This window comes from Pollicipes pollicipes, unplaced genomic scaffold (genome assembly GCF_011947565.3).
Source record: "Pollicipes pollicipes isolate AB1234 unplaced genomic scaffold, Ppol_2.1 Scaffold_3087;HRSCAF=3621_pilon_pilon_pilon, whole genome shotgun sequence".
NCBI classification, from domain to species: Eukaryota; Metazoa; Arthropoda; class Thecostraca; order Pollicipedomorpha; family Pollicipedidae; genus Pollicipes; species Pollicipes pollicipes.
In genome coordinates this window covers 5127750-5148502 of record NW_023596225.1, presented here as the reverse complement: position 1 = coordinate 5148502, position 20753 = coordinate 5127750, and the positions used below count along the sequence as shown (strand labels likewise).

The following is a 20753-nucleotide window of genomic DNA, read 5'->3' as shown; positions in this document are numbered from 1 at the left end:
CTGCGCTGCTGCTGAGCGCTGCTCCAGCGCTGAGTGGTCCTGCTGCTTCAGCGCTGAGTGGTCCTGCTGCTCCAGGGCCGAGTGGCCCTGCTGCTCCAGCACTGAGTGGAGCTGCTGCTCCAGCGGTGAGTGGTCCTGCTGCTCCAACGCTGAGTGGTCCTGCTGCTCCAGGGTCGAGTGGTCCTGCTGCTCCAACGCTGAGTGGTCCTGCTGCTCCAGCGCTGAGTGGTCCTGCTGCTCCAGCGCTGAGTGGTCCTGCTGCTCCAGCGCTAAGTGGTCCTGCTGCTCCAGCGCTGAGTGTGTGTCTGAGAAGTGTCAAGTCCGACCGCTACGCGAGTGTTGGGTGGGCCGGCTGCTGCCGTCCACTGTGCCGATGTTGATGCTATGCCAGAACTAAGTGCGCCCGCTGGGCCATTGCTGAGTACGCTAGCTGCTCGACCAGCTCTGAGTGCCGAGTACACCAGTTCTGCTGGTCGGGCAGTCCCCTGCGGTACCAGGGCGTTGCCACAGTGACTACAGCGCTGCGTGCACGGCCCCCAGTTCTGGGGTACGTCCGCTGCGCCAGTATTTGGAACACCAAGTCTGGTACCTCCGAGTACAGCAGCTCTGCCGCATAGGCACTGAGTACATCTCCGCTGTACCGAGGCTGTATCGGCTGAAGCTTGGCCAGCTGGCGGTCCAACTCTCTCTGGGCGCGAGGACGGTGGAGAAGTGACGACACCGCCTGTGTCCATGATGGTCGCAGTTCGAATCTGTGGCGTGTTGCGTCCTTCCTTGGCCGCCGTAATGACGGGAACAGGCGGAGGCGCCGGCCTTTGGACGGTGTCTGTGGGAGTGGGCAGGAGAAGAGCCACATCTGGGAAGGATGGATGTGCGCTAGCTGTCGGAAGCTCCTGACTCGTGCGTATGGTGCATGGGTAGATGGCTGCTGTTACCTCCGGCGGCACCTGGCTTTGTAATATCCTGCTTGGTTTTAGTCTACAACTTTCGTAAACTTTTAGGAGCGGGGCCTGCGCTGGGTGTCGATCGACAGATTGCCTTTGTCGTCTTAGGAGTGGGCTGTTGCCGTAGCAACGTAGACTTTTAGGATAAGGGTCCGCTCTACACCGCTGTTTGTGTCCTGGCAGCGACCGCTGACTTGTGTCGGAGTAGAGAGAGGAGATGAACGGAGTAAGGCGTGCATGTTTTGAATCATCATGTCTGACTCCGGGACCACGATCTGCGCGAAGGACTAAAATTTGGTGCTTGCTTGACTTGCGCAGGTGTCGTTTAGCTTTGGGGGAGGATTACTGTGCAAATCTTTATGTTCGGCAAGTAAAACGTGGCATGTTGATGAGTGCCTAGTTGCCATTAGGCGTGAACGTTCTGGATATCTGACCTGTTCTCATTAAGCCGTTAAGTGTGATCATCCCAGAATTTGATAATCTTTTGCTCCCCTTAACTGGATCAAAATATCTGTACTCGTAGATGTATTGTCATCAATAATAAATAGAGCGGACGAATTACAGTTCACACGATCACGATACGCACTGAGTATGGCTAGTAACAACAATGATTGGCCGCAGTCGCGCGACGCCCCGGTCCCCACAACACCAGCCGGGCACCAACGGGCATCCATCAGGTGCGCATGCGCGTCACCGCCGCGCACCACGTGTCCACTGCACACGGCGTCCTTCGGCGTCGGCCGGCACTGTCCTCGGTCCCTCAGGCGGAGGCCGGCGCCGGGGCGGGCGCGGGTGGCGCCTCCACGAACGTCGCCATGCTGGTGCGCATCCAGGCGTCGTTGGCGGCCACGGCGTCGAAGGCGCGCCGCCCGTCGGGTCCCGCCAGGGGGCAGTGCTCGCGCACCGCCACGCCGACCAGACGCCAGGCGCCGGCCGGGCCGCCGGCACGACACACCAGCGGCGCTCCCGTCACCTCCGTACCCTGCGGGCGCGGGCACGGCTGCTGAGACGCGGACAGTCCTGATGTGACGCGGGCACGGCTGCTGAGACGCGGACGGGCCTGATGTGACGCGGGCACGGCTGCTGGGGCACGGACACGGCTAATGCGACGTGGACAATCCTGATGTTACGCGGGCGCGGCTGCTAAGACGCGGACAGGCCTGATGCGACGCGGACACGGCTGCTGGGGCACGGACGCGGCCAATGCGATGCAGACAGGCCTGATGTAACGCGGGCACAGCTGCTGGGGAACGGACACGGCTAATGCGACGCGGACGGGCCTGATATAACGCAGACACGGCTGCTCTGGCACGGACACGGCTAATGCCACGCGGACAGGCCTGATATGAGGCGTACACGCCTGCTGGGATGCGGGCGCGGCGGCGGCGGTGCGGGCTGTCACGGGGTTTTGCCAGCCCCATTCGTCCACTGAAGTCACGTTTGCTAAAAGACACCCGACTTGGAGAAATATTTGGTGCTGCAGTATTACGCCAAGTTGGAGGCGTGCACATTCCGCGCGTAGTCTCAGTTTCGTGGTTAATTTTATGTTCGGTATAGACTGGGTGGGCTGGAAAACCCCAAACTTCTTGACCAGACCTTTGGCTCTACGTCACAAGCGATGTGGTTCAGATCCGCTGTTCAGATATCTGAGCATGGCTGCTTATGGTCTCCGACTTTTTGAATATTGCAGTGCAGCAGCCATTCAGAGAACTTATCCAGATATTTTAAATTCCCTGTAGGGGTTTCGCGAAAAGGAAGGGGCAAACTCTGACCACCATCAACTGTGCCGCGACCGTAGCGATGCGTTAGATCTCCCAGCGCTGCCCGCATAACGCCCTCCTGCCAAACCCTTGACTTGGACTTGTCTGGGCCTGGGCGATCCTTGGCTGAACGGCAGACTGCGCATCGCACTCCATCGTCCCACACCAACCACTTACAAATCGTGACAGCCTAATAGAAACCGTCACCAGTTCGTTAGTGAACGACTGGGCCTCACCTCGCAGAGGGCGTCGGGCGCCCGTGGCCTGGCGCACATGGACGAGTTCGTGCCGGCCGTGCCGTTCAGGCAGACGCTGTCCTGTGACACGCTCAGCGGCACGTACCGCATGTTAGCGTCTGGAACGGTGCGTCGCTCGTCATTGGCGGCCTGCACGCACCTACCACACGACTGTCGCATGTTCCCTTGGCGTGGCTGATCCGTTTGGTCCGATATGGCTCACACAGATTAATGTAATATATGCCGATAGCTTTTTGTTTCACTTTGGTGCCAGCTTTTCCTGGTCAGACCACACATCCCGGTTTGGCCAGGCGTACACAGACGCAAAATATTACGGCAAGAGCATGCGAGGGCAGGGGCATTCAGATATATTAACATCAGGCTGAAGGCGCACACGACTGGTCAAATTACGCGGGTCATGGGAAAGGCAACGCACTGACTTGCGTGCCCTCTGCGCTCACCTGTTCGGTTCCAGCCGATGGTGTAACAGTCGGTGATGTCACCCTTCCCCGGCTCCTCGCCATCCACACAAATAGGCCGGACCTGGTCCGAGTCCTCGGTGGGCGTGGCTAACCGCAGCAGGGTGATGGTGCTGCCACCCAGCGGCGACCGCACCATACCCGTGATGCGGCGCGCCTGCCGGTAGGGCGGCTCGCTGCCGATGCGCGGCGATCCAAACTCGGCGCGCCACCGCGTGCGTGGCCGACTGAAATCGGACAGGAAACGTCTCAATTGCGGACGCTTCATGAGATGTTGTGCAGCTCACGAGTTAGTTTTGACTGTAACGTGAGGCTGAAAAACCGGTGTGAATTTGTCCTGGCAAGGTTTTTAGCAAAGACGCACCGAAAGGCCTCCTTTCAAGCTAAACAAGTACCGCTCAAACGTACCTTTAAAGCAAGCCCTGTTTTTGCAGTACTGCCCAACACAAAATGAGAATGATCTCACCATTTTGGCATCTCTCCACGTGTAACACATGCAATCTACCATTACACTCCCTTTCGTCATGACTATTAACATCGCATCCATCTCATCACACCAACAGTTTCTCACAAGATCCATAAACATGACATTGCCTCTCCCTAGACCCCCCCCCCCCCCCCCCACTGCTCCGCACCATCCACCACTGACCCCTCGAAGCAGGCGGCCGACGACACCAGCCACTGGTTGTGCACGAGCGTGGCGTCGCACAGGTGCTGGCCGTCACGCAACAGGCGCGCGTGCCAGGGGAAGTCGGCGGCCGTGGCGCGCGCTGGCCGCTCGGCCAGCAGCGCTGTCTGGTGCGGCGCCACCCCGCACGCTGCCGACGGACCGGACGGTGTGAGCTGCCTGTGACGCCTGAGGGGGCGGCGGCTGCCCGGCCGGCGGGCGGCCTGGCGCGGACCGGACAAGCACGCAGCGGGAGCCACCAGAATCTGCTTTCGGCGTGACTTACTTGTGTGGGTTTGAGAAAAGATGCTGCCGTTCGGCTTGATCTATCCTGCAAAGTGGGCTTCACATATGCTCCTTCCTCACATAGTGTTCAAAATACGCTCAGATCTACCGATCTTTTAAAAGGGTGGCGAGACGACATCATCAGTTCCTACTCCGATCACATTATCAGCAAGCAAAGAACCAGGAAACGGAACGAGACAACATTGGATTCCAGCCGGTCCCTCGGCAACACCTGCAGGTCCGTTTGACCCGCCGGCTGGGCGCTCAGGGCGCTGCTGGCTGTCCCGGCGGCGCTCAGGGCGCTGCCGGCTGTCCCGGCGGCGCTCAGGGCACTGCTGGCTGTCCCGGCGGCGCTCAGGGCGCTGCTGGCTGTCCCGGCGGCGCTCAGGGCACCGCCGGCTGTCCCGGCGGCGCTCAGGGCACCGCTGGCTGTCCCGGCGGCGCTCAGGGCACCGCTGGCTGTCCCGGCGGCGCTCAGGGCACCGCCGGCTGTCCCGGCGGCGCTCAGGGCACCGCCGGCTGTCCCGGCGGCGCTCAGGGCACCGCCGGCTGTCCCGGCGGCGCTCAGGGCACCGCTGGCTGTCCCGGCGGCGCTCAGGGCGCTGCTGGCTGTCCCGGCGGCGCTCAGGGCACCGCCGGCTGTCCCGGCGGCGCTCAGGGCACTGCCGGCTGTCCCGGCGGCGCTCAGGGCACTGCCGGCTGTCCCGGCGGCGCTCAGGGCACTGCCGGCTGTCCCGGCGGCGCTCAGGGCGCTGCCGGCTGTCCCGGCGGCGCTCAGGGCACCGCCGGCTGTCCCGGCGGCGCTCAGGGCACCGCTGGCTGTCCCGGCGGCGCTCAGGGCACCGCCGGCTGTCCCGGCTCCGTCGGCGCGCCCCACTGACCCAGCTCGGAGCAGCGGACGTAGACGGCCCCGCCTGAGGCGCACTGCGACGGCTGGAAGGTGCTGGCGGCCTCCGACAGGCCCTGCAGCTGGACAAACTCGGTCGCGTTGGGGCTGGCGTCGCCGGCGACCAGACGGGACTCCACCAGCTCTGTGTTCCTGTCGTGAGGAAGTGTCAGTGTCAGGTGTCAGCGTCAGTGAGGAGGTGTCATGGCGTGGCCACCTGCCCTCGGTGGCCGCCCTGCGCATCAGTCACCTCCCATTGCTGACATTGATGGCATTGACAGTGATACAATGACGATGAATTTATGTTACACCACTGGGCGTAAAAACATGAACATTTAGTACAAAATGTAAATGTGAAACTTTGCCGTATCTCTGATACCGTGCAGGATAAATATCGCCGCCCCAGCATGTCATCAGAAATTACGAAAGCAGCCATCATGGTGACCAAAACGTTCATTTTCGTTGTCAAAATCCCTATGACGCATCATTGTAACCTTTCTTGCTAGCAACGTAAAACAATGTCATATACCACAAAAATTATCCCGACGAATTTATCCCTCACAGCCGTAGTGTGCACCCTAGCCCCGCGCGTTTGGCCCGTCCCACCTGTACGACAGCAGGGCGCAGGCCGAGCTGAGGTTGCCGAGCGGTGCGCCCTCCTCCGGGCCGTCCTGGCCCTCCTCGCCGGCGCAGATGTGGTGGCGCCGTCCCCACCCGTTGTACGTCAGGAAGCCCTCCACCGCCGCTGAGTCGGACTCCGTCTGCCGGGCGTCCAGGCCCACTGGCGGCGGCGGCGGAGGCGGCGGCGCCAGGTCAGGGAAAGGTCAGCGGCGTCCGGCGCGCGGGCGCACGACACACGCTTAACGGCGTCCGGCGCGCGGGCACACGACACACGCTTAACGACGTCCGGCGCGCGGGCACATGACACACGCTTAACGACGCTGGGGTGTGGGCGTGAGCGGGTTAATGCGTGACGAAGACTTCAGTCTGATCCGCGGGGTAATCGGCCTGTCGTTAGGAGCTAACTAGGTCAGTTGAGGGTGTACTAAAGCCGCCGTGTTCTTTTCGCCGTCGTAGCGCATTGTTTGTAAACCGGAGGAGACACTTGCGATCTAATGGGCAATCTCCTTACTTATGTCCTATTTAGGCTCTAATGGGGATGGCCCAGCTTGGACGGAACGTTTAAGTCTAATTGATTGACGCTGGACTTTCAAAACTTCCCGGGATGCAAAGCTCTTAAGAAAGGCCCTTAATTAATGGGAAATCTCATTCAGTACGGCGGAGCGGCTGTCGTGCTCCCGCATAAACATGCTGATGAGGGAACACATCAAGGTTGAAGACCGTGACCTTCATTTTGAAGCAATTGACCGGGTTTCAACCGCCATTTCAACGTTTGCAACAATGGGGACATTTTTAACAACAATAGTGCATTCTAAGATATCACCCTCAATAATTCGCGAATCTAGCGAGCGCAGCAAGTGCTGCGAACTAGTGCACAAAACCGCCACCTCAGTCATAACACTCATCGCGATTTCCACCGCCACCGCAACCATGGCCATCATATGATGTTAGTAAATCCGTCCAGAGCAGGTCTTTCTGTGGGCTTTGGTCACCATTGGCTTTTAGTGGAAATGGGGGGGGGGGGGGGGCATAAGCTGTACCTATGATGTCGCCGAAATGTACTCCCGTTTGCACGTAATTTCATTTGGCAAATCAGATATCAGCCAGCTACATTTTGTGTGGACGTTTTGCCTCCTGCGTTTGGACGCGTCAAAATAACATGAAGTCGAGCTATCTGGTTACAAACATTTGACTTAATATTGTTATCAGTTGAATAACAATAATCCAAAGCTGAACCATGCGCTATTGTGCGTGTCTGGTCAACCAACACGACTTCAAACCCATTCCACCTACACCACCACCACTTTCACCCTTCCCACCACCGCAGATCCACCCTCCCCTAAATCGCCATCTCATCGCCCCAACACCACCCCCATCCCCGGCCCGCCTCAGCTGTCTAACTCACGGCATCCTCTCTCGTCGCCGGCCTGTTCACAGTCGGCGTGGCCGTCACAGAGGGCGGCCGACGGCACACAGCTGCGCTCGCCGTCGCAGCGCGTCAGGCCCGGCGGACACTGGGGGCACACCGCCTCGTCGGCGCCGTCGGTGCAGTCGGGCGTGCCGTCACACACGCGGGCGCCGTGTCCGGCCAGCTCCAGGTCCCGCACGCAGCCTGCCGGCCGGCGGAGGTCAGCAGGGCGGCCGGCCGGCGGAGCAGCTGCTGCTGGGGTGTGGAGAGGGCCAGGCTGTGGCCGGGGTGAGAAGAGGGCCAGGCTGTGGCCGGGGTGTGGAGAGGGCCAGGCTGCGGCCGGGGTGTGGAGAGGGCCGGGCTCTGGCCGGGGTGAGAAGAGGGCCGGGCTGTGGCCAGGGTGTGGAGAGGGCCAGGCTGCGGCCGGGGTGTGGAGAGGGCCAGGCTGTGGCCGGGGTGTGGAGAGGGCCGGGCTCTGGCCGGGGTGTGGAGAGGGCCAGGCTCTGGCCGGGGTGTGGAGAGGGCCAGGCTGTGGCGGGGGTGTGGAGAGGGCCAGGCTGTGGCGGGGGTGTGGAGAGGGCCAGGCTGTGGCCAGGGTGTGGAGAGGACAGGGCGTTACTGGGCTGGTCGAAGCGGCTGCAGCCGGGTTGTAGAGAGGACCAGGATTTACCGGGCTCAGGCATAGTATTTCTGTGGTGTCAGCACTGAACAATCTGCATGTTTGAGCAGGCTCATAATCGTGTAAGTACGGGGAAACGCCTTACGCAAGTCGGACTTGCGCAGCATAATGCATATCCAAGTCGACATATCGTCGTGTATCTAGTGAAACCAAACGCCGATCTTGCCAATCAATGAGCTAAGCTGGACTACCTTTGCTGCTGTATACAGCCCAACCGGCATCAGTTTCTGTCCGACGTTTGTCACCGTTACCTGGCCGAGAGAGGCACTGCTGGTCTCCGTGGGCCGGGAACTTGTCGCACAGGATCCTGTCGACGAACTTTTCGGGTAGACGCGGGTTGCAGCGTGAGTAGAAGTCGTGGCAGAAGTCACGACAGGGCAGCACCATCTGGTCCTCCATGCAGGCGGGCTGCAGCAGCTGGCACACGAAGTCGTGCGCCAGCCGGAAACACTCCGAGTCCACCACCTCCCTGCCAGACGACGGCGTCATGTCACGCAGCCGCTGCGGAGCTGGAGGCGGGCGAGTCGACAGGGGTCTGTCGACTCGTGCCGTCTTCAACACGGTAAACTGCATTCGCCAAATGGTTTTATACCTGCCCAAGTCCCCGTCTCTCACTGTCTGGAAACGGGCCCATTTCGGCCCATCAACACCCACCCGTCGACCTCACACCGCGCGTGTGGAATGGGAGACACCGGGCCACCCGCCCTCCCGTTCCCTGCCTGTTACTCCGGTACAACACTGTCATATCCCGCCCCAATTATACCACTGAAGACAGCCGATCACCTTCCTGTCGGACAGGGAGTTCATGTCACGAATCGGCAGCCGAACTCGAAACAGTTTGTGCGGCGGCTCCTTCCGTGCTTTAGGCGGCTACGGTCGTCAGTAGTCGTCCGCAATGACGCGCGTGGTCACGTCACGCCCGGCGCGTGTGGACGTGCTCCAGGAAGGCAGAGAAAAGCAGTGGGAGAAAGAGAACCAGGGAAGGGAGAGGGAGGTGAAAGATGAAAGCGGTAGGAGTGAAAGAAAGGGTGCAATTGTAAAACTCGTCGTTGCAAGACAAAATTGACCCAATTGCAGCCAGAGTAAGGCTTCGACTCGGTGAAAGTGTTGTCTTTGTTTCCTTACTACATCAACGCTCTAAATAACCCTCACCAAATCTACAAGTCAAGAACATTACAATTCGTTTGGCACGGTCCGTGGGCGTGAAAGCGTAACGTTCGATCAAGCGTAAAAGCGGAGGTCAGCGAGGCGACAGGCTCGGCCAAGAGGTTGTGCATACGGCCCTCGCGAGTTCAAGAGGTCGTGCAGTGAAAGGAGCGTGATCACAGCAGCTTAAATCGGTACCTGAAGGAGATCAGGTGCTCGTTGATCTCTCGTAGGTCCACGTGGCCCAGAACGTTGGGATATGACGTCATGTTGTACGGCATGTGGGAGCAAAAGGTCACTTCCAACGGCTCGCATTGCCGTGGCCTCAGCGTGACCTCGGTGACCTCTGTTGACCGCGGGGTCGTCTGAAGGTCAACCAACGGGTCCAAGTCCGGTGGCAGCGACTCCATAACGTTTGTGCGCTCTGAAAAGAGGCAGGAAGCGGTTATGATTGGCCTACTTTGCACCGCTACTCAAAAGAACATCGGTCGGCAGGATATTCGCCCACGCAAAACGGCTTTTGGCCGAAGCAGGGATTTGGGACGTCTCCAAGCTTCTCAACGTCATTCCTAAATGACGCAGACGGCAGGCATGCGCAGTCACCAAACAGCTGTCCACACAGCGGGGCGTTTTGTTCCAGAATACTCACACCGACATACATACCGCCTCCTATAGGAGGTCAAGTATTGACTATAAGCTCTCATTCACACGCACCAAAGGGTAGACTCACAGCTCCAACTCAGTTCAGCTAATCAAACGGAGTGTCCGAAACTCAAACCACAAACTGCTGCCGTTCTCAACACCTCGCTCAAGTCCCTGAGCATTCGGTGGAGCAGAGGCTTGGCCACAGCCAGCAAACCAACATTGCACACGTCCGTAAAGCACGTAATCCTGGGAGAAAAAACACGTCAAGAGCGCACGAACCAGAACACGACACGGTCCGGGGAGGCTTCGGAAGCCGACGTGAGCGTAGATTCCTTCCATAACGACGACGTCACCGTCGACGCCGGCAGCGGCCCTTAATAACGACGGCGTCACCGCCGACGACGGCAGCGGACCTTAATAACGACGGCGTCACCGCCGACGCCGGCAGCGGACCTTTATAACGACGACGTCACCGCCGACGCCGGCGGTGGACCTTTATAAAGACGTCACCGCCGACGCCGGCAGTGGACGTTTATAAAGACGTCACCGCCGACGCTGGCAGTGGACCTTTATAAAGACGTCACCGCCGACGCCGGCAGCGGACCTTTATAACGACGTCACCGCCGACGCCGGCAGCAGCCCTTAATAACGACGACGTCACCGCCGACGCCGGCAGTGGACCTTTATAAAGACGTCACCGCCGACGCCGGCAGTGGACCTTTATAAAGACGTCACCGCCGACGACGGCAGCGGACCTTTATAACGACGGCGTCACCGCCGACGCCGGCAGCGGCCCTTAATAACGACGACGTCACCGCCGACGACGGCAGCGGCCCTTAATAACGACGGCGTCACCGCCGACGCCGGCAGCGGACCTTTATAACGACGTCACCGCCGACGCCGGCAGCAGCCCTTAATAACGACGACTTCACCGCGGACGCCGGCAGTGGACCTTTATAAAGACGTCACCGCCGACGCCGGCAGTGGACCTTTATAAAGACGTCACTGCCGACGCCGGCAGCGGACCTTTATAAAGACGTCACCGCCGACGCCGGCAGTGGACCTTTATAACGACGTCAACGCCGACGCCGGCAGCGGACCATATAGGCTCACCCTGGATTTGCAGGCTGTCGTGGTCGATCTCGTACTGGTTCAGCACGGTGCCGGCGCGCAGCTCCTCGGCCAGTATGATGTACAGGTCGCCGGCGTCCACCGGGATCTTCCGCGTGTCCACGCGCAGGTTGAAGTGCACGATCAGGTCCTCCTCCGGGTGGCTGTGGGTATACGCGGGGCCCGAAGGTCAGTCATGGCGGTCACAGACGACAAGGAGTGGCGCATGACGCAACGCTTTGGGTCTCGGTCCAGAGACGGGTGCAAATTCCCATGATTTGGGCCTGCGAGCGTGGAGATAGTGACTTTATTGACCTGGCGCGGTCGCCTATAGCGAAAAAGAAGGAAATATTACGGAAGCCGAGACCAATTGAATTACTCGTGTGCCGATACGTTGCCTTTTTGGTAGCCCAGTGGAATGTTTTCATTCAAAAATATATTTATTTTCGAATAATACTGCGCTTCTCCTAAGCCCATTGCGAGTTGGGTACTGTATTCTGATAATAATCGACCTTCACTTGGCCAGGAAGCTATTAGATAGGTGATGCTATCAAAGCAGCATGGGCCATATTGGCAAAGCTCGACTTTTCAAGCTGTGCTCATGGCCATAGGCAATCAAAGTTAGGAACAATTTCATTAAAAATTAATAAGCGTAAAACCAAAGAATGCTCGGAGTCTGTGCAGCCACTGACATTAAAAAAACACTAAAAATAATAAATCATCCGAGCTCCCACACATAGAACACCTGATACACGGTACTGCGAAAGGTTGCCCGAAACACGGGCGGCTCAGCCGGAGGGTTTCGAAGATCCGCGCCGAGAATCAGGATAAAAAATTGTCGGCGGTCATGGATGTTCATCTCGACGAATGGCAAGCTATTTCTAAACATGGGTTGCCTAAAAATGCTGCTTAAAGCAGATCCCAGGATGATGTTTATGTGTTCAGTCTCGGATGAAGATTATGAATGTGTAGCGATTCCGGCATCTTGATGTCCGTGTTGTTTTAAGCCGTCGTCTAAAATGTCTTTCAAATTAGGCATTTCCTGCGATGTGCTCCATTGCTGCGTGTCGGTCTACCATGTATTTCCCTACGGTGTGTATGCTCTCCGCAAACGCGCGTCCCCAAGGTGTCCATTAAACTTTTTTATAAATTTGATCCGAACTCTTTGAATGGATGGATTTCTGGGATCAGCGCTCACGCTAAGCAGTGTCTGTTGTGTGAGCCCCGACTCCCGCCATCCGATCGCGCAATTTCAGGCAACGGCAGAACCTAGTGGCGAAAGCTTAACGTGTCGCAAAGCTCGGAACGGGCCGTCCTGCCCTCTGACGCCAACTGACCTTTAGCGTGACCGCTGCCACCGGCCGCGGGCCATACCTGCCAAGGGCAAATAGCGAGCGCCCTAAAGCGACTCCAAGCCACCACGCCACGGGTGGGTGGATCGGAATGCAGGCGCTGTAACCAACTGAGCCACCGGGACAAACTTATCATGAACTTATCATGAGATTATCATGAACTTATCATGAGCTCATCGTGGGTTGAGAGACATTATGTAGACAACAACCGCTTGACAGCTGGGAAGCCCATGTCGTCAAAATAGGCAATGTCTCCTTGATAACGCCGTCCAACCATCATCTCCAGACGTACTGCAGGTCGATCGCTGCCAGAAGATCTGCCAGCTCACACCGCCGAAAAACCAAGAGCTCGTGGAATTGCCCGCGTACATCTCCCGAACTACCACGCAACACTCGATAAATGATGTGGCCAAGAGTGTGAGAGTGTGCCCTGGTTTCAGTCGACTGCTTCACATATTCTCCATCTTTCTACACGCAACAATGTGGGAAACCAGCTTACACACAGCCTTTTCAGCCGCGTCATAGTCGTCCGCGCCGAAAGGCTCCCCACCCAGCTGGTGGCGGCCGAGCCAGCGTATTCGGCGGCGGCGTGCGCGCGTGACCTCTGACCCGCGGCGGGCGCGACGCCCGCCGCACGGCGCTTTTCCCGGCTCCGGCCCGGACGAAAGTCGGCCGTGAAAATGGCACGGAAGCCGGCTGCAACGGGGCGGTGGGAGGGAGCCCGAGGCGTCGCTGACCTGTGACACGCCCGGCAGAAACCTGGCTCCACCCGTGTCAGACGGGGCCGCCGGACTCGGCTATATACTGGAAACAGAAGTCGGCAGTACTAGCGGACAACGGGGCGGTGTAGTGGAGATTGGCTATGTGGAGAGGGAGACTGGAGTCGGCTTCCCAGTCGTTGTTTATTCGACAAAGGGAAGACAAATAATGAATGCTTAAAGGCTGTATTAGGTGCTACGTTACGATAACATGCTTGTGACAACGTACCCGCCATCTACGATCTGATGATAAGAAGTGCGAACGGCGCTGCGCCCATCTGAGTTGGAAGATCACATAGCGCAGCGCGACACTCAAATCTGAAGTCATCCACAGGTGGCTGACGTATCCAGTGGGTGACTGAAGCAGAAGGCCACGTCGCCATCTCCTGAACTTTATGGACGAAAACAGAGGCATTGTCAGCTTCAGCTAGTGGTGTAAGCGCACTCAGATCAAAGCTGAAAAGACGTATTGATGGGCAAGTCTACTGATGCCATCCCAAGGTGTTTTGATAGCAGCGAAGATATGTAGCCTAAATAAAGTCAGAACATTAAAAACCGTCAGTTTCACAGCGAAATGTTGTCCAAAAACTGAGGCATGATCTACCAGTCAAAATGCATGGAGAGAAAAGAAATGATCGTATCAGTAGCTACCCGGTGCTTGTGATGATGTACCTGCGCTGTGTGATATACCTGAGCTGCACTCGTATCATTCAATGAAAAGAAAGTTCACATCTCTCCCCATTAGGTACTGATTTAGGCGTGACTTGCTGTCAACACTAATCAAGCGCCAGCTCATTAAATCGGAGCCGTCATCAACAGCAGCGGCCTCCACCATGCCGACGTCAGCACGCGGGAGAGCCGCACGAGTCAGTCAAGATCCTTATCCCGTCCTGGAAGCGTTCGGGAATGTTCGAAGGCGAAACCGGAACGAAACGTCCTGACGTTTAGTGATTACAGATGTGTTCGTGAGAGTGAGTCCAATTGCCCTTTATGCCTGACTGGTGTGGCTGTTTAACGGGACGTGTGATTACTCAGGCGTTAGACGCGGCATACGCTCTGCTCTGCAAGCTGTTTAACGTGGACTGTGCTCCGTGCTACGCGCATACAATTTTCTACGTACGATAATGGACGCCTATTTGCTAATAACGGCTACAAAACAGCTATCGGTTCTGCCCGCGCTACATATTACCTTTCATCTGTACTGATCAATGAAACTGAGTCCCAAAACTGACACAATTCCAAGCTATAATATGACGATACCGTTTCAGCGGCGTCGTGATATTGTTACATCCTGAACAATTGTTTCATTCATATCGTTTCTTTCATTGCCTTCATTTTGGCGGCATTTTTAAGTTCTTAATCGCTCTCCTATACACTGCACCTATATACTATCGGCACACCCCTCCGTTCAGACCCTGCAGTTCGGGTTCTGCACGCGTGCATTTCCAGAGAGTGGCCCAGGCCGGTGACGTACCCATCCAAGCCGAGGATTTCCGTGCCGACGAACGCTGACTTGTAGATGGAGTGCTTGAAGATGCTGTCCAGCTTGGTGCGGTAGAAGCCGGCCTTGCGGACGTACTCGGCCGTGCTCGGATCGGCCAGCTCGCGGGAGTAGCTGTCACCCGAGGTAAGGCGCAGCTGACCCCGAAACACCCGCAGGTCATCGACCCGAAGCGAGCGCAGCTGGTCCGACAGAACTGTGGCGACAGGAGAGGAGGGCATCACACTCCCGCCACGGGGAAAACAGGGCGAGAGGGAGTAAGAAGTTGGTGTCGCTAGTTGGTTCGTTGGTGAGCTACTTGAGCTTACTATAGGGGCTCGTCGACAGAGGCGTGCTCTTGCGCCCGCCAAGTGCCGACAAACTTAAACGTCATGCTTCAGTTCAGGTCTGGGAAAGTCTCAGGTCAGGAGGCCGAGAGGTCTCCTGGCCTGACCCGACCCTGAGACGGGTGGAGATGCCGGGACGAGCGTCTGGGCGAGGCGCCCCTGAAGGTTCCCTTACGGCGGATCACGGGTCGCGTGTCGTCGGGGTTCTGGGGATAAGCGAACACAGCTTGAACTGTGATGTACTGCGCATGCAGCCTTCCACTCATTTGGGCACTGAAACGGAAGCAGTCGGCTAGAGGTGATATGTGGGTGTGAACATTTTGTTTCAAAGCATAAGCCTACAATAACGAAGGAAGTTATTCCGAGTATCAGATTGTCAGGGGCTATGTAAGTGCGAGTGCACACATTCTTCAACGGAATGATTCAGCACTTACATTCACCTGTGAAAAACCTCTGTTAGCAGAGCATTTGGCGAACTATCCGAAAAACCATCCGCTCCACAAAGCATCAATAAGCGAGAGTCAGCGTTACTGTCACAAATGCTGACAAACGCTGAAAGATGGAATGAGCGTCTTCGCCAGGAGAGGCTTCGCCTACCATCAGCACGCGGATTGTAGTGGAGCTCACGCCCGCCCTCCGCCCGAGAGTTTGGATGTCACCGCGGTAAGCAGCGTGAGAGATATCAACAATAAATGATCAGAACGAGAACATCTCCCAGACAGGACGAGACAGAAAGCCTTGGACCCAGTGCATCCGGCAGGGAGAGAACCAGCCCGCGTGACTGAGGCAGGTTGGTGGATTTGCTGAAGACGAAGCGTCGAACGTACGAGATACACCACATTTTATGATCCTAAATCAGTTTTTCGTGGGAGAGAATCACGCAAAGTACGCCGCTCAAATGTTCAACACCATACATCTTAGATATCCAAAGCCGGTAGTACCCAAGTTTACCGCGATGCATCCATATATCTGGCTTGGACACACTGGGCCCGTTTCGGATAAATACACTAAAATTAGTGGTAACCATCGGTAATTTCCGGCCCTGATTACGCATATTTGGGTCGAGCGAACGCCAATCATGGGATGATCCGACTCCGCCCCGCTAGATAGGAGACTGTGCCGTCGACGAGGGAGGGCCCCAGCCGCGACACACAAGACACTGGGACAACACCTGGCGCATTCTTTTTTACTGGAATGGAAAATTCTCTGAAAAAATGCCTTCGTATCACCCTATTGCGACACCATGGTCTAGGTAGCGTTGCGCTCTTACCTGAAATGACTTCCGAATCGCGTGAAATAGTCTTGTGATATGAACACGACAATGGTGTCGTAAAATCTGAAATCACTGCGACAATACACAAACGGACTTGACGTTTTGTGGGTATTCATACGCTCATTACTAACCAATTTTACGGGAATGTGAGCTGCTGATAGGATCCTCGGAGTCGGTACTGCGGGAAATCGCCGACAGTAAATAGGTCAATGATACAGCGAGGCCACATCCATATAACGGTTCAGGAGGAACCCACGCGCCTGACGTCAAAATCGTGGCCCCGGACGGCATTTTTGCCTACTAGTACAAACGTCATGCGTCGCCTTCGGGTGAACTCTGGTCACCACAGTCCCGGTGCTGGCGCCCATTCCAGTTTCGTCAGTTTCAGTGAGGGCGGGCTCATCGGTTCATCTGATCAGGCTGCAGCCCCTCTGACGCGGCCGCTGCCGCCGCCGCCGCCGCCGCCGCCGCGAGACGTACGGACGGACCGGAAGCGACCCCTGGACCGCGGCGGTCAGAGGTCGCCGTGCGGGACCGCGGTGGTCGGGCTGGTCCGCGCCCGGAGAAAGGGCCGGCCGGCAACCGCGGTCCGGTGACCCGAACTGACCCCGGCGGCGGCGCGGCCGACCGGCGCGCACGGTGTGACCCCACTCCAGTTACTGAATGACTTTGGGAACGGACGGAGAGCGCAGTGGCACACAATGCAAGGCAAAAACTCGGGCATGGGGGACTGCGGAGTGGAACCAGCAGACAAAGAAAGCTCGAGCTTCTTATGCATCGTTTGAAAACAAGCGTTGGTGACAGGGAAAACGGGTGACAACAGTTCGCTTACGCCAACGCCAAAAGGTGTTTATATTTCCTCAGCCGGCTTCGATCGTATTGAAAAGCTGAGATGCTTTGTTTATTCGTTACGCATATTTGTGATGCAAAGTGAACCGAATTTGATGAGTTTGCACAACGCATGCGTGGCCGGTGCAACTTTTGCCTGACACAGCAAATCAGCATGGAGTACTTACTCTCAAACTCCCGAGATTGCAAAGCCCCCTTCAATTGCTGTGGGCCTGCATGCTCCATCGAGCCCTAGCGCGCTCCATTTCACAACATCAAAACTGTCGGTAAAGTCACTCCACCCACCGCACAAGCCCACCCCGCCGTGGAGACACTTAAGATCGTGCGGATGTTCTTAATTCGTGCGCCGTGAGCGGGGCGGAGCACCACGCCGGCCGGGAGGTTGAGTGCCGGCAACGGTCGCGTAACGGAACGTGTCCAGGCAATCACGCCAGACAGCGGCGGTGAAAAGGCCTGGGAACGCGCGAGGCCCGCCCCACCGCACACGTGAAACAGGCTCGTCCGAGAGAGCCGGCCGCGAAGGAGGCAGGGAGGAAGAGTGAGGGAGAGAGAGAAGAGAGAGAGAGAGAGAGAGAGAAGAGAGAGAGATAGAGAGAGAGAGAGAGAGAAGAGAGGAGAGAGAGAGAGAAGAGAGAGAGAGATAGAGGAGAGAGAGAGAGAGAGAGGAAGAGAGAGAGGAGAAGAGAGAGAGAGAGAGAGAGAGAGAAGAGAGAGAGAGAGAGAGAGAGAGAGAGAGAAGAGAGAGAAGAGAGAAGAGAGAGACGAGAGCGAGAGAGAGACTGGAGCAGAGCAGAAGAGAGAGACAGACAGACAGACAGACAGAACATACAGACAGACAACAGACAGACAGACAGACAGACAGACAGACAGACAGACAGACAAGACAGACAGACACAGACAGCAACAGACATACAGACAGACAGACAGACAGACAGACAGACAGACAGACAGACGACGACAGACAGACAGACAGACAGACAGACAGACAGACAGACAGACAGACAGACAGACACAACAGACAGACAGACAGACAGACAGACAGACAGACAGACAGACAGACAGACAGACAGACAGACAGACAGACAGACAGACAGACAGAGGGAGAGAGGGACAGAGAGAGAGGGAGAGAGAGAGAAAGAGATAGAGAGAGAGAGAGAGAGGGGAGGGGGAGAGAGAGGAGGATATGCAGAAGCCAGGTACGTGGAGGCATTTACGTTTCGAGAGATGCTCATGGTGGGAATGCACGCACGCTCACAACAAGACAAGCGCAGGCGAAGACAACCTGGACCATAAACTCAAGACAGCCAGGCCGACATCCTTAAAAAGCATGCGCTGAGCCGCGGGACACGCTCAAAGAGACTTCTGCTTCAGGAGGGATACCTGCCCCTAGATCTGTGAGACACCTGCCCCCCGAAGGCTTGCTCGACGTCGAGGAAGCCTCCGCCCCGTGCCGCCCCGGCACCGGAGCCCCTCCCAGCCAGCGCGTGCGGGCGCACTCACAGCCGAAGTAGATGCCAGCCGCCGAGCCGAGCCCGACCATAAGGACCGAGAAGACGGCGCAGAACACGGTCAGCTTGGAGCAGCCGCGCTCGCGCGTAAACGTGATGTCCGACGGTGCCGTCGATGTCGACGACGTGGAGGAGCGCGACCACGACGGCAGCGGCTTCTTCTGCTCCTGCGAACAGAGGGATGTCCGGGCTGAGCAGCGGCGGGTGCGCTGCTGCAGGCTGCGTGCCGGGAATCGCACGTCGGGTACGCCGCTCTTTGCTGCGAGAACATGACAGCGCACTGCAGCAAATGCAAACAAGCGCGCTGTTGCGTGCTCTGATTTTTCGCCTAATGACGCAGAATCAACCTCCCATCTGTTAATGTTAATTTTTGAACGAAGCGGTCATGTTGGCTGTCATCAAAACTGCACCGGACATCACACGCGCGCAAAACGTTTGCCTCGCGCAAACGCGCACGACGCGCAACTTCAAGCTTGAGTCGCCCTGAGAACGGGCCTGAAGCGTCTGAAAGGCGCCCCACACGGGAGACCCGGACTTGGTTCGGCTATCCACATCGTCACACCCGGGACACTGGTGCCGCGACGGCCCGGCGGAGTGGCGCCGTTATGGCTCCAAAGGGCGTCACGGCGAATGTTCGGGCTGCCAGACATGTCTGCGTTTGCATCGGAGCGTTCAGCCATTGTGATCTTACGGCCGGGGTACGCTTGATAGCCTCTCACGAGCACACAAGGCCTGCGCGCTGCGTGATGAGGGTGGCAAGCCTCGCTGAGCGCATCGTGCGGCACGTGCAGTACATCGCTGGCGTGAGTGCTGCTGAAACAAACACGTCACCCACGCCGTCGAACGCCACGACGCCTCGCCGACCCGTCAGCGACGTCACCGCCCTCGCCTGGATGTTGACGGCCGCACGGCCCCGGCGTACCCTGATCGCCGACCCGTTAGCGACGTCGCCGCCCTCGCCTGCATGTTGACGGCCGCACGGCCCCGGCGTACCCTGATCGCCGACCCGTCAGCGACGTCACCGCCCTCGCCTGCATGTTGACGGCCGCACGGCCCCGGCGTGCCCTGATCGCCGACCCGCGTCTAAAGGCCGTGCGTCACACTCCAACGCCGGCCCGGCCGTACCGCTGTTGACTCGACCTGTGACGTCAGAGGGCCGGCGCGCGGCGCCAGCCGACGCGCGCGGCAGCTGCCCGGCTCGACCTACATCCGGCCGGCGTCGGCGTCCCCGCCCGCCTGTCTCCGCCAGAGGGCAATCAATTACTGACACCTCCTGAAGAGAGGAGCCCTGGGCAAGGGAGGCGCGCGCCGCCCGTTCTGGCGCGCTCGCGTTTCGATTTACATGTCAGGGCTGCAGGGCGGAGGCCTGGAGTTTGGAGGGCTCGTCATGTCTTGATCATATTTAGTTCACGTCTTTCCAGAGCATGAGATAACAATTTCGGTGATGAGGATCCACGCAGGTGCATGCAAACTTACGGGGTAACAAATAGGTGTCATCAAGGCACCATCATATTTAATATCCCTCCTGCTGGAATTGCCATAGAATGGTCACGAGTCAATCCATCTAAGGTGAGTTGCCTGTTTTCTCATGATTGATGCGCACGGGCCGTAGCTTTGGAAAGAAAGGAAGACAATCTTTTGCTGAATATGGAACCGTGACTAGTGGGTGTCCCGACAAATGGGGCTAAACGCTGCTTTTAAAAAGACTCTTCCTGCTTTTATGCGCACAAGAGCCATGCGACGGCATATATCGACCGTGAACGCCGTACAAAAAGAACAGCGACCAGCTCGCTGGGCCATGAAGATGGTCGTTGGATTGGAAGCACCGTGGCCCCGATATTGGCTCCATGGTAAGCACGGCAGGCGCCGCGTCTTTGGTTCCACTTAGCGCCGCCGAGCAAGATCACCGAGCCGTGAACGTGTCGGCGGCTATCAGGGGCCGGATCACCGCCGCACGAAAAATGACCGCGCAGGTCATGACCTCTTGACACTGGCCGCCGACTGCGCTAGAAACACCCTTCGGCGGCACGCAGCTGGGATGACCCCGTGCCGTGGTAGTGCCGTACCGTACCGCCGATTCAGGGGTCATGAGCCAGCTCATTATTTGGATTGCTCCGTCGGTGATGACCGGAGACGGGCTATCTCACGCTCGGCTTCCGGTCGGAGGCCGCACTGGAGGCCGACTTCCGTCGTTCCACTGACCCGACCGGGGCCGGCGGCGAGGTAAGCGGAGACACCGGGTCGGCCTCGGCGGTGGCGGCGGCTGACTGAGTCGCGGCCCTGCCTGATGCAGCCGCGATCGGGCACTGGGGCTCCGGCG

At 57.8% G+C, this 20753-nt stretch overlaps 1 protein-coding gene across 4 annotated transcripts in view; it reads right to left on the bottom strand.

Moving 5' to 3' along the window:
- Positions 1-1452: 1452 nt before the first annotated feature.
- The window catches only part of LOC119089479 (atrial natriuretic peptide-converting enzyme), a 43485-nt gene continuing 24184 nt past the window's right edge, over positions 1453-20753 (bottom strand). For all 4 annotated transcript variants that reach the window (XM_037212192.1, XM_037212194.1, XM_037212193.1 and 1 more), the window contains 12 exons: positions 18426-18600; positions 14451-14673; positions 10870-11030; positions 9310-9535; positions 8217-8434; positions 7284-7490; positions 5864-6038; positions 5253-5410; positions 4069-4237; positions 3402-3646; positions 2941-3059; positions 1453-1926 (listed from right to left, as the gene is read on the bottom strand). In XM_037212192.1, coding sequence (XP_037068087.1) covers positions 1705-1926; positions 2941-3059; positions 3402-3646; positions 4069-4237; positions 5253-5410; positions 5864-6038; positions 7284-7490; positions 8217-8434; positions 9310-9535; positions 10870-11030; positions 14451-14673; positions 18426-18600 — 2298 coding nt within the window. In that variant the 3' untranslated portion in view covers positions 1453-1704. The remainder of the gene's footprint in view (positions 1927-2940; positions 3060-3401; positions 3647-4068; positions 4238-5252; positions 5411-5863; positions 6039-7283; positions 7491-8216; positions 8435-9309; positions 9536-10869; positions 11031-14450; positions 14674-18425; positions 18601-20753) is intronic.